Source organism: Hesperophylax consimilis, chromosome 16, assembly GCF_061612785.1.
Source record: "Hesperophylax consimilis isolate HC1 chromosome 16, BYU_Hcon_1.0, whole genome shotgun sequence".
Classification (NCBI taxonomy): domain Eukaryota; kingdom Metazoa; phylum Arthropoda; class Insecta; order Trichoptera; family Limnephilidae; genus Hesperophylax; species Hesperophylax consimilis.
This window is the reverse complement of record NC_142851.1, coordinates 27,963,879-27,977,495: the sequence shown is the minus strand read 5'-3', so window position 1 is coordinate 27,977,495 and position 13,617 is coordinate 27,963,879. Positions and strand designations below refer to the sequence as shown.

At 31.4% G+C, this 13,617-nt stretch overlaps 1 protein-coding gene across 1 annotated transcript in view; it reads right to left on the bottom strand.

Annotated features, from left to right (window-relative positions):
• Nucleotides 1-368: 368 nt before the first annotated feature.
• The window catches only part of l(3)L1231 (zf-C3Hc3H domain-containing lethal (3) L1231), a 32,072-nt gene continuing 18,823 nt past the window's right edge, over nt 369-13,617 (bottom strand). Inside the window, exon 11 of the mRNA XM_089641113.1 lies at nt 369-13,164. Coding sequence (XP_089497239.1) covers nt 12,947-13,164 — 218 coding nt within the window. The 3' untranslated portion in view covers nt 369-12,946. The remainder of the gene's footprint in view (nt 13,165-13,617) is intronic.

Sequence of the window (13,617 nt, the reverse complement as noted above, 5' to 3'; positions counted from 1 at the left end):
CAGGGTGTTAAGGGACGTATTTTACTTACTTTAACCAGTGATTCCTGATATAATTCGAAGCAAAAATGTAAATAAAATTTTGGTCTTCGGTGACATTCTTGATTTTTTTTTCCAGCTAAAAACGTAGAAAATCTGTAGGTATTGGACAGCTAGAGTCGATGTGGGGATTGGGTAGTTACTCGGCCGAGTGACCAATGTCTGTACCGTTCCTTTTCTGTAACTCAATTAGCGTTCAGCCCAGGTGCTAACTAAAGCCACCGCGTCGACCTTTCTAATGTCTAGCCTATCGTTTGATCCCGTCCAACGGAAACTACTGGGCATACCAGTTGTCTGTAGTGGCCTTAAAGGTAATGAAGTACACAACAGAATGAGGGGGGAAAACATCCCAGAATATAATTTTATTTATACAAATTTATTAATCAATTAAAAACATTCACATCGTTTTAAATAAATTTTATACAGAATGGTGGTATCTAATAGACATTAATGTCGCTAAACACTAGAATTTAAATACAATATTGATATAATTAGGTACTTGTATTATCAGCGGCTGTTCCGCAATATTGCGTTTTTTTCAGTATACAAAACAAACAAAGAAACAGCAAGGTTCGTATAAAATAGTATACTAGCAAAAATATTATAGTTTATTGTTCTTCAGATGTAAATATGACAAAATAATGATAGCAAAACTGAAACTCCCGTTTTCATAATAGACACTAACTAGAGTTCACCGTTCAACGGAACATTAATACATGCCATCTTACCCTAACTTACAATGCCATCGATAATACACAGCTTACTCAACTAAAGTGTTCATTCGCTATCTCTAACACCAACTTACAAAAACTAAAATCATTTAACTTATGTACACGGAAGATAAACAAAAGACACCTCTCTCCTTCGTAAAATTTAAATAAAATCATTATAAATCAAATCAATAAATTAATCTTTTTTGTAATCAAACTGACGACATCCAAGGACGAGCTAGGCAGAACAACTATTTCACGACCAAATTAACAACATTTTCAAAACATGGCCAAGAGAGTATGTAGCACTGCGCTCTGCAAAGGTCACCAAGTTGAGATATTTAGAAAATAGTGTGATTGAAAATTATATCTTATGAAAAAATCTACATTTAACCCCGAGAAGAGGTCAATATTTCGAAAAATTACGAGGCCAAGAGCAGAACTGTAGAAATTTTTAAATAAAGACAAATAATAAGGATATTTTGTAGTGGACTGCGGTTAATGACCTAATGTAGTTGGCAGAAGTCCAGAGGTAAAAAGTTAAAACTGATTTTCCAGTGGATTAACTCTATGCCCTTTATTTGCCTAGAAAACGTGGGAGAATTTTTTTTCCAAATTGTTGAAATGAAACATTTAATCTTCTGGAAATGAGAGCCTTAAGTAGTTGATTTATATAAATGTGTCCAGCTTTATGATTTATTACAGAACGCAATTTACATATTCTTAAAAGCCGATATTGTATACTTCCTTACAATTTATTAATTTAACATTCAAAAGATCAAATACCCTAATACTCACAAATTCGTTAATGATATTATTTTTAATATTCCGGCGTGGGAACAACTTATGCCGAATGGAACCTTAGTAATTATAAAACTAATAGTACAGGCATACCGCTGATAGCTCCGTTTAACGTAATCCCTCTTTCTCGTAAATGACACATGTAACAGAGAGAGGTTACAACAGAGCTGTGAATTCAAACGAATTGTGGTACGGTCGTATGCTATTTCAAAACACACAAAATGTGAGTAGTGACAAACACACACCCAGTTAGAAATGTATGATGTGAATAAAAAGCAAGATATTTATATACAATTAGACTTAAAGTAAAGTTTTGGCCTAACGGTCACATTAATTGGAACAGATCCTAGCTAAGTGCTATCTTATAAAGTAAGTCGTCTAATAATCACAGAATCCGTTATTTATATAGCCAAGTTTTGTGTATAATTTCACTAAGCACGTGGCAATTTTCGGCAAATTTCAACATTTTATTCCTACGTAAGCCTGTTGGGCGGAACGCATGCCTGGCAGTCTAGCAACTTGGGTTCAGATCCCATCCAAGGATCTGATTAACAACATTTTATGAAATTATGGATTGGTATGCATTAAAAAAAGTTATTTCTTTATCCAGACAAGTTCAAATCACTGGTTTAACATTTCGTAACTAAAGGATGGAACTTATTGTCAAAAATCTAATAATTTTGAAAGAGTTGAACTATGCAGGAATAAATGCTCCACTGAAATCAAAATTTCAGTAATTTGCCACGTTAAAATTACATTCAAAATAAAGTTAGTTTTAATTACAATCATCGTTTTTATCCAGTGATAAAATAATTAGGTTTTCTTTGAAAATATTACAGAATATTAATTCATTTATTGAATTAAATTTTATCACTGTATTGATCATTACTTTGCCATTATATTGTCCAGTATACATATTATTTTTTGTTGTAACATTGGAAAAAATCTTTACATTGAATAATTAAAAAATTTACAGAAAAAAAAACTTAAACAAAAAAAAAATTACAGAATTTTTTTTTCCAAATTGAATAATAAAAATGGAAGAGTGACAATATGTTAGTAAATTAATTTTATCTGTAGTAAGGTAACATCGACTAGCTATCTCTAGTTTATTAGAAGAAAACTACACACATTACTAAAATTCTACTTGAAATTCATATTGTATATTGATGCAACGAGAATTGGAAAAAAGTTTAGTGTCACTTGAAAGTAAGTAATTAATTAATTTTAGTTTGCATCAAATAAGGTCACTTGTTGATCAAACAACTTAACTTGGGATCAACTGTTGTCACATCGCAATCGACAACTTATGCCATATGACTGTTAAGCTGCAATCAACTGATGTCACACCGCAATCAACAACTTATGCCATTTGGCTGTCAAACTGCAATCAACTTATACCACTAACTTAGTAGTCAACTAGCATCACTTGGCAATCAATCAAGGACATATAGTCAACCCTTTGACGAGAGTGACTTGGATCAAACAAAACCAAAAACGCCGCATCAATTTGTAGATTGTATAAAAGACCTAAAGAAAAGAGAAAATCATCATGATATTGTAGTTGTATTCAAAAACAAAACTATGTACATAATTCAACTTAACGAGTTTAAAGGATGATTTAGCTTATGTATATAATTATTTACAGGACGTTGAATAATTAAATAAAACGATTTGTCATAAACTAACCTTTTAATTAAGCAACAAGTGTTATTGTTAATGAGTTATGTTATTCAGTCATTGTATTTTATTTGCAGAGTTAATAATGTTAGCTCATTGGAAATTCATACAAGTTAACTAATTTAATAATTAACTATCATATCGGACTTCAATCAATAATATGAACATGGGTTATTATTGTACAAGACTATCGATAAATTGTGGCAGCATGATATACATTTAAGAGTAAAATAAAAATATTACACTGCAAGAAGAGAAGTTGGAATGCAAAAGATGGAGAATAATTTTGCTACAGAAACAAATTACATACACTGAAACTTTCTTATAAGGTTTTCCAAGAGACCAAAAAATAAAACTACTTAAGAATGAAAACTTCTTGACGGGACTTCATAACAGGGTTTCACTGTATTTAAAAATTGGAAGAGTTTAAATTAATGAGACTTGCAATCAGTGGCAGTTTTCTCAAAAGTGTGTTTGGGCAGTGAACGTAAAAAGAAAAGAAAATAAGATAAACTCATATTATAATTTTAACACACTTTAAACAGCGCTACTGAAATTACATGCTTACAAATCTACTTATCCATATTAACATTGCCGGAGAGCGCGTCCGAGATGCATCCCATACGTATGTTATGAATAATTCTGTGACTATGGGACTTTCTGTTCTAAGAAATAGTACATAAAAATCATACCGCTTCAGCGGTAAACCGTGCAAGGAGGGTGAAAACATAAGGAATCTTTTATGTCTATGAGATTTGTTAACACCAAATTTAAAAAGAATAGTACCTATTTTGAAGGAATCAATAGATTTTTTAATGTGATTATTGTGTTACAAGTTGTTATTAAAATTAATTAATTAATTTATGTGTTACTTAAAGCAAAATCAGTCACAAAATGAGAACAGTTTCTTGCGTAAATTTGATTTTCGTATGACTGTTTTTTGTAACCTACGACATTATATTCACTAGCCAGACTTTTTATATTGTATATTGTCGCTGGGTCGCTTATCTCTGATGCAGTGTTATGATGAAATTCATTTAGATCTAGGGAAAAATATATATAATTATGGAAAAATACAAACATGGGATTTATAAATGTGGAAATTTTTTTCTCACTGATTGAACTCCCAATGGGATAAGCCACGACCGCCACTGGTTGCAATGTGCAAGTAAAAGCGAAATTTAAAAGTTTTTTTAGAGAAAAAGCTATTTTTTTGTGAATACCACACAAGAGCCCATTACAAACTAATGTAGCCTCAAAATGCCACAGGTAGAAAATGGGACAGAAAGATGAGGAAGGGTTTGAAATTCTTGACGATTAATATATTAAAGACATTTCAAACGATATTTCATCAAGAGTTACTATTTTTAAATATTAGTTTTTGATGAAAATTTACTACAAAATAATGAGAAAAAACTTCTTATTTAACTTCTGTAAAGTAACAAATTTTCAGAGAATATTTATTTGGGTACGTCAATCTAGATTACTGTTAGTCCTCGATAAAAGTAAATTACAGCAAAGAGGTGCCGCAACAGATATATTTTAATTTATCCTGATGATTATGTACCAAGCTTCTCCAAGGTGTATTTAACCCATTTAAAAATAATGTTTCAGAAAAAATTTACGAAATGTGGGATATTTACTAATTTACGTAGGAATTTAATTTAGAAAAAAAAAAAGCCGATGGATGTCTAGAATTGGTAAAATACTATGAATTAACGTTGTTCCAATTGAATGACATTTACTGTAACCAACGAGATAAAATCATATGAAAGTGAGAAGTCGCTGACAGTCTTAAGAAACCAAAAATTCCCTGACAGTGTATTACAGTGAAACTCTCTTAAGAAGTTTTCCAAGACACTAGAAAATACCTTGTAAGTGGGAAAACTTTATATGTGGGATGAATTGGGCCATTTTTCAAATTCTTAACCCTTAGGATATGACCAACTACAATAGCAGTTCAGTAAAATCATGACTATCTTTAGGTGCACTGCAATGTGCAGTGTATGGAGCATTTCAATATTGTACATGAAAATTCCTAAGTAAAACGTTTACATTGTAGATGCCTGTCAATTATTTCAAATATAATTTTCAATATATTTGGCTTTTAGATATTTATAAAATATTAGTCGTTTTCTAAGGGTTAAGCAACTTACACAGTATGCAACTTACACAGCGTGCAACAATATGTAACAGACAGACTTTAAGCAGCTATGCTACAATGTTGTATAATATCTTCATGGGCATAGAATATTACATTAAGCGACCACAAAAATATAATTTTCATTCTATTTATTAGGTTGTTCAACATACCGTTTGATGCCCAAGAGGATGTACAACATTCTGGCATTCGTATGATTATTTCATTTGCAGTTTTCAGATTTTGCACAAAATCCATTGAATTGCTTAAATCTTTCTGTGAAAATTTGTAAAAAAAAAATAACTAAAACTAGAAATAATACTACGTACATGCATACAGATAATCACAGGATTAAACTTCTGACGTCCCAGAGTGCAAGAAAATTATTCTTGTTAATTCATTTACAGTAAACTTACAAACTAAAACTATCTATTTAGTTAGCAAGCGTAATCAGTGTTATAACCTAATCTTTTAACTTTCAAAAATGTCCTTGAAGAATATCTACACCAAATTTCCTCACCGGTTACATTTACAAAATCCAATACATTTCGCTTGGGTTAACAACAAATCAAGTAATTTTATAGAAATGTGTACCCGTATTTTAACATTTTATCTTATCTTGAAGACGATTATTATTATCTGAAGATGAGGAAAACTTTTATCATAGTTGAAAAAATCTGCAGATAGATAATACATTCTACGCATTACTTTAAAACAAACAATAAATAAATTGAATTTCTGATCCGAAAAACACGGTGAAAAAAAGATAGAATAATAAAATATTCTCCAAAGACGTCAATTTGACAAAAGAAGTAACAAACCATAGACTTCATATTTATTTAGGACTCATAAACAGTAACATTTACAAAAATATAGGTACATATATATATGACCATGAACCTAAAAAGCTCTGGACAGAGCATTAGTGCAATTTTGTATGAATGACATTGAAGCCAAATCTAGGGTGAGGGGAAATTGCCTGGCAGCCATCATGTATGACAAACTTTAGAGATAATTTGTATGCAAATTGGTATATAATGAACTTTTTTTATCTTATTTTGTATTGTTAATGCACTTATGATATTTTTTGGGGTATTTGATGAGACGGGGAATAGGATGTCAATAAAAAATTTAAGCAGGTTGTCATTTTTCATACATCTTCCCCTCACCCTGCGGCTTCAAATTTATCTCGAATAGTTCCATCCACGGCTTATTAGGTCTGTGCATATTGCCAAAATTTTTAGTTTTGAAAATTTAGTTTTGGTTTATTCATTTTAGACAATAAGAGAGTTTATTGATTTGAAAGTGTTTATGAAGTCTATGGTTGACTACTTGGAATAACCTAAAGATGATCATTTTGTCCACATACAGTACGAAAATATTATATTAACTAATATACATTCTAACAGTCACTGTAGATAAAGCGAGTGAAAAACTCAAATATGATTCACTGGAATTAAGAAAATTTACTTCAGTCCAAGATACATTGTAGATTTGCGAGAGAATTGAAGGAAACTTTATTACTAGCCGTCACATCCGCACTTTAAATATTTTTCAAAGTCTAAATAAAGCCTACATATCGATTCTATTTAAACATCATTATACGCCACTTCTGTATATTGTTTATTCACGAAAGGAATAGGTACTTACTTTTGTAATAACAAAAGTACAGATTGTCACATTTTTCTTTGCAGGCAACCTAAGGAGGAACTAACGGACAAACTGAAACTGATTTTCAAATTCATAGAATTTTTCATCGGCAAGTTACCACATAGTCGACTTGCTTAACCTTGTAGATTTCGTCGATACAAAATATATGGATTTAAAAAACAGTAAATTAGTTTGTCTTTTGGCTGCCTGCAAACATAAGTATGTCAAGCTGTAAGAATGTCATTGTTTTTATGTGATGAGTCCTTGAATTCTTTGCCATTGATTTTTTTTGAAATTCCACTTATCATTAAAATTTGTCCCAATCGTTTTTTGTTTTTAAAGAATCTTCAATTATTTAGTTGGTACTTATCCATTTGGATAGTCTTATTATTTTGGATTTTCTTAATGACAACGGATTCAAATCAAAGTAAATTCTTAATAGAACTGATGACAATGGATTCAGTTTGAAGAAGATTCTTAATAGAACTAATGACAACTGATTTAGTTCAAAGGGAATTCTTAATAGAACTAATGACAACCGATTTAGTTCTAAGTAAATTCTTAATAGAACTAATGGCAATGGATTTACTTCCAAAGAAACGGCACTGCCGATGATATCAATAGGAGGTAACAAATTGATTTACTATTATCCGAAATTATTTGACATATTATATTTTATGTTTGCAATTACTTGTCTATGCTCTATTAAAATGTAAGTTTCCTATTACAATGTAGCTTTTGGTGTAATTATTATGAAGTAAAAAGTATTTTATTTTTAATATGATAACTTGATTAATCCTTCAAGCCATTCTCCAGTTTATCAAGTCTTTCTTCCTGTAAAATTGTTGTAAACTCATTTGCCGACTTAGGCTATTTGTCCACAGAGTAAGCAAGTATCCAATACTCAACGATTCAAGAATAAGGAATTCCAAATCTATGGATGTAACCTGTGACGTCACCAGGCGTCAACCGGCGCCGTATTTTATATGGAAGTCGAGACGTTTTTTATTCTTAAGATTACATGGTTTTAACATTGACAAACATTAGGTAAAACGTTAGCATCTCGTCACTAATGTTATTGTATTGAACCAGAGTGCAAAAATTCGTCCATGTACTTGATAAATTATTTACCGGTATTTAAAAAAACTTAATTATGTTTTCATCAGTTCTAATATGAATGTGGACCAGGGTTGCCAATGCGTGTGTTCTAGAATACCCATAAGAGATGAAGAGATATTTAAATTCCCCACAAAATCTGCATAAGTTCCTTTACCTCCAGAATTAATGAAAATTCTATTGAAATTAGCAATTATTTTTTATTATCTAGTCATTTTCGGATTTTCTCTTTCGTTCAGGTTTCAAAAATAGACTTGTCTTCTTATTAAAAACTTGGTGCAAAAGAAAACAATATATTGTACATTCTCATAATTATTGTAAGTATTATTTTTCAATATGGTTGGTTTTTCAAGAAATGTCTGGAATCTCCACATTTTCTCCAGAAAAGGGTTCTCCTAGCAAAAAAACCCAAGTCTTGAAAATCTTAGAAATTCCCCGCAATTTGGAGAATTTTCCACAAATTGGCAACCATGAAGTGGATGTTGTAGACAGTGGCGGCTTGTGACTTTTGAGTGTGATAGAGTACTCAAGTTTAAAGAATTCAACATTATTGATGTTGGTAGTCGGTACGCCAGTCTCCCGCGACCATCTGGGCGAGGGTGTCACCACTTACGTCATTGAAACTTATATAATATATGCGAGACATTTTGTCACAATGCGTGTGCTTAGAACAATGATTGGTGGCGATGTGTCTCGTGATTTCAGTAGAGACGTGTATGCGAGTGTGCATGATAAATTGTTTGCAACACGAGTATCGGATACTTGCATAGCCTTGTGGACGAAGGGCCGAGAATGTGTTCAAGAACTATAAAAAAGTTTGTCAAATAAATCAGATGAAAGGAAATTCAGAAGCTGTAATGCTGGCAATAACGACTAAGAAAATAATTAAACGATACAAAATAATGGATAAATGTTATTAGAAGACACATTGTAGAACAAAATGGAAGTTTACCCACAGTAAAAAAGTGCTTTAGTGACTTCTACAAACATTCCATTATTTCGCAGTTACAAATTCATAGAGAAAACTATGCTCATAGACAAATTAGTTTTTGGATCAAAGACAGACAATCATTTTATGATCTAGCTATTCAGTTGGCAAGAATTTATAAAATTATTTTTGAGGTAGGTACTGGATATATAATTTAAGACACATTATTTTTGCTTTATGGCGTTGACACACTTCCCCAAGATTATTATCCCTTCATTGACGTAAAATACTAAAATTTTAACTGCATTATGAAATTTGTTACTAAATAACAGAGCGTTGTCTAACTTTTCTTAGAGAATTTGCAAATTTCCAAAACAATAAGATTTCATTAGCTTCTTCCAGATAGTTCACACAATGCACAACGCACATTCCCAATTAGCAAATAAATAATCAAGCCGTCAAAGGAGCACAATCGAGTGTATGAAATCAATCAGGATAATAATTTATTCGGGCCGTTCCATCAATGTCAACTAGTGCTTGATACTCATTTGCAATTGTCTAGCTACAGTGTTGCACACCTCTGGGAGTCAGATATTAGAGTTTTTTTTTTTAAGATCGTGTCGACGTGTCATTTTATTCTCAAGGTCACCACAGTGAACTGGTTAAGAGATTTACTCCTGATATTTTACTCCAAACAAAAGCTTAGTGTTTGAGAAAAATACAAAATCCAAAAGTCACACTGCGCCAGTGCTAAATAGTTCTAAATATACCAAATAATATTATAATTAATTTGGATAATCACGTTGAAAATCTTTTGAATTCCAAATGGTGCATTATAAAATCCAGCTCGACACAGTTAACTTTTCAGTCGGTGGTGTTCTAGTGTAGATGTTGTAATTACAAAAAATCGTACATTCGTCAGTTCTCTTTAAAAAATTAACAGTGTCAGACATAGATATTTTACTGTTTGAGTCAAAACATAAAATTATTTACGTGTCTATGATAATGTTTTTTTTTTAATATCTTATTTTGTAAAATAAATTATTTTGTAAAATAAATTATTTTGTAAAGTAAATTATTTTGAAAAATAAATTATTTTGTAAAATAAATTTAAAAACGTTCGACATGCAATCGCACAGGTTTTAATAATTATAAAAGTAAATTACTAAATTGTTCTTGCCTTAAAAGAGTTGATGATGTCTATCGAGTTGCTTATTAAAACGTATTTGTTAAATCATTAAACAGACTATATTCCCATGAAGTTGTAAACCTACATATAACTGTAGGATTTCAAATAATTAATTCAAGGATCCAGTAATTAATGAAAGGACATTCTTACTGTACCCTCTTTTCTGTTGCAAATCACATAATAATTATCAAACCAAATACACAAAGGAAACCAATCAATATCTAACTAATAGTGTCTCTATCGTAACACATTAAATTAAAGGGGTGTTTCCCCACCTCTAAGTAAACTGCTACTTATCAAGTAACTTTAATCATAGGATTAATATGGCGGAACAATACACGGCGATGGTGAACCAGATAATATACTCAGAGGTCGTGAAATAACCCCAATTTTAATGTTTTACAAAAATGGGCCAAGTAGACACACTTATTATTTGGTTGTATGTTGGCTTCTTGTAAATTTTTAAGCTAACAAAAATTAGTTGAGAACAAATTTTTAAAAAAGTGGTTTATACCAAGGCAGTTCTACTAAAAAGGCGCTACCTATTGCAGAAAAAAATATTCATATGTAAACGAGAAGCAAAATCTTAGTTCAGTTCTTATAATATGCAGTGTATGAAATTACTCATAGGGCTATTTTAAATATTGTAACGCATCATCATACAGGGTGACTGGTGCAAGATGTAAAATATTAAAGGCTATAATAGAGGAGATACGTACAAGAAGAAAGATCGTGTGAATGAAAAACCTAAACTTCTTAACTCCTCAGGCCAGGGGAAAATTCTGGAAGGTGGGAGTATTTCCGTTTCGCAATAAAATCTAGATAAATAGAATATTTCTCAATGTATCCAAAAACTGTTTTAGAAAGGTGATGAAATACACTTTCAAATTTTATTATTAGAAAAACACAAATTTTTTGAAATATTAAAATTTTAAATTTAAAAAAAATATATATTAAATGGATCCTTTTATGTTTATTGTAGCTAAAATTACTGATAATGAAAAAATAATTTAAAAACACACGCATTTTATTAGGAAAATGTATTACAAACATTATCGTTTCAAATTTTTTTTTGTAATTGAGTTAGGGTCCTATGGTTTCATAAAGTTGCAAATTTTAATCCTTCTGTTCCTTACTTCTAGATTTGAATACAAAGCGTGGTGTTTTCTCTTTCTAACATCGTTTAGATAACATTTCTCATGACTTGTTCCCAAAAGCGAACAAATTAGACTGAGGGGTTAAGCGTGAACTTGTTTAGCGAGTTTCACTGTATTCTAAATGGGAATTGTTTAGCGAGTTTCACTGTTTTCAGTTCTCGATCCGAATTTAGATTTTACCATCTCCGCATTGAGCATTAGAACAATGTCCATAACTTTTAGCTAGTTTGACATATCTCCTGTTTTACATCTTTCGATAATTTACATCGAGTATCACAGAGTACAATGTATACGCAACAATAACAATTTCTATCAAGTTATAAGTTTTCAATATTAATTCACGGATGTTTATAATACTGAAGCTTAGATGAATGTAAAATTATTAATATTGGTCAATTTATAATGTTTTCGGAGTTAAACGGAGTCAGTTTTTAAATCTATGCATTCGATCACTGTGTATTATAATTATTTTCAATAATCGCTATAAATGTTAATTGATAAGTCCGTATTATTATTATTTAAGACAATTATGTTGAGTTATACAAAAAATGTTTGTTTAATCATTAAATAAGCGTATCTTTGAAAAAGTCGCATACACTGTTGGGATGTTCTTAACTATATTTCAAATTCGTAATACAGTTAATAAATGTCACCATAGAAATAATAAGTAATTTAGTTGCTACGTTTAAAAAAAGAAATAAACAAAAATCACAATTATTTTCACCGTTCAATCGGTTACATTAAAAAACTAATAGGAAAATTAAAATTACATCGAGAAGATATGAAATAAAAGGTAATAAATATATTACCAACACACCCTATTAACGTTACATTACAAATATTAAATTTTGTGACTGTAAAATTGCCTTGTCCCGTTTCGAAGATAAAAAGAAAGCGCATTGAAATTAACACGCTATCAATGTCTACGCGATCCTATCCACGCACTGCCAAACCTAACGCAGAATCTTACTTTAACATCTAGTAACATCAAGTTTCGGTAAACCGATTATTCTATTCAACAATTCTGACCAAGTACGACGATAATTATTATTCAAAACGACTCAATTAAATTTTTTAGGGACTAATTATTTAGAAAGTTATGTCGAATTTTTTTAGCTATACATAAATATAATGCTTCGAGGTGAGGAGGGGATAAAGCTGACCCTTAAGTAACGGAAGATCATAATTCCTCCATTTACAAGTTAGTAAAACCAAATAAGTGACCAAGTTATGTGACTTATTGGGTTGTACTTGTAAATGGACGATATTCCGAAACCACAAACAACGGGTAGTTGACGCTAATCTAAAATGCAAACATTAACAAAGATAGATGGTCAAGATCTCCACGAATCAATTACCGTTTGATTTGACGTACATATTGTGTTCGCAAAACATTGCTAAATCCTTGAGAGGGTTTGTTCACTAATATTCATATCAAAGTTAATTATCCAGCTAAATCGATGGAATGACGAGGGCAATCTTATACATCCGTTACTAGACCGAGTTTCCTGTTATGTTTGAAGTAGATTTCGGTGGTATCTATGCCGTGCAGTTTGGCGAGGGGCTGAAGACGTCGGGGAGGCTGGCCAGGGTCTCCGCCAGGGCTCTCTCGTCCAGCAGGGCGTCCAGCAGGAGGGCGGAGCCCTGAGAAGCCGTCAGCTTCTCCAGGGACTTGACGTCCTGGTTGACAGCCTCCAGGGCGCGCTCCAACTCCTCGGTTTCTTCGCGGGTGGGGATGTACTCTTCGTTCTGTTCGGCTGGAATAATATAACATTTATAGAGTGAAAATGTGTACTTACCTTTGTATATTGCAACCAGTGGCGGCACTTTTGGGTTTTAAAAAAACTAATATTACAAAAATTGCATTATTGATGTTGTTGTAGCTGAAAAAGTATTTTTATATTTTTTCGAAAATTCGATTTTTTGTTTGAAGATTTTCAGGTAATTCTTGTGGCGCACTGTCAAACTGAAATTTCCTCAAATTCTTCATACAAAAAAATCAATTTTGAAAAAAAAAATCATTTTCAGCTACAACATCAATAATGCCATTTTTGTAATATTAGCACTCTAGAACACCCGAAAGTCACGAGCCGACACTGGTTGCACAGCTTTGTTTTAACTCCAATGAATTTGTTTTAATGCAAGATGTTTTATCTTATACATTTGTAGTTTTTCAATAACAAAAACTACAGTTTAGGGATCAAAAGATT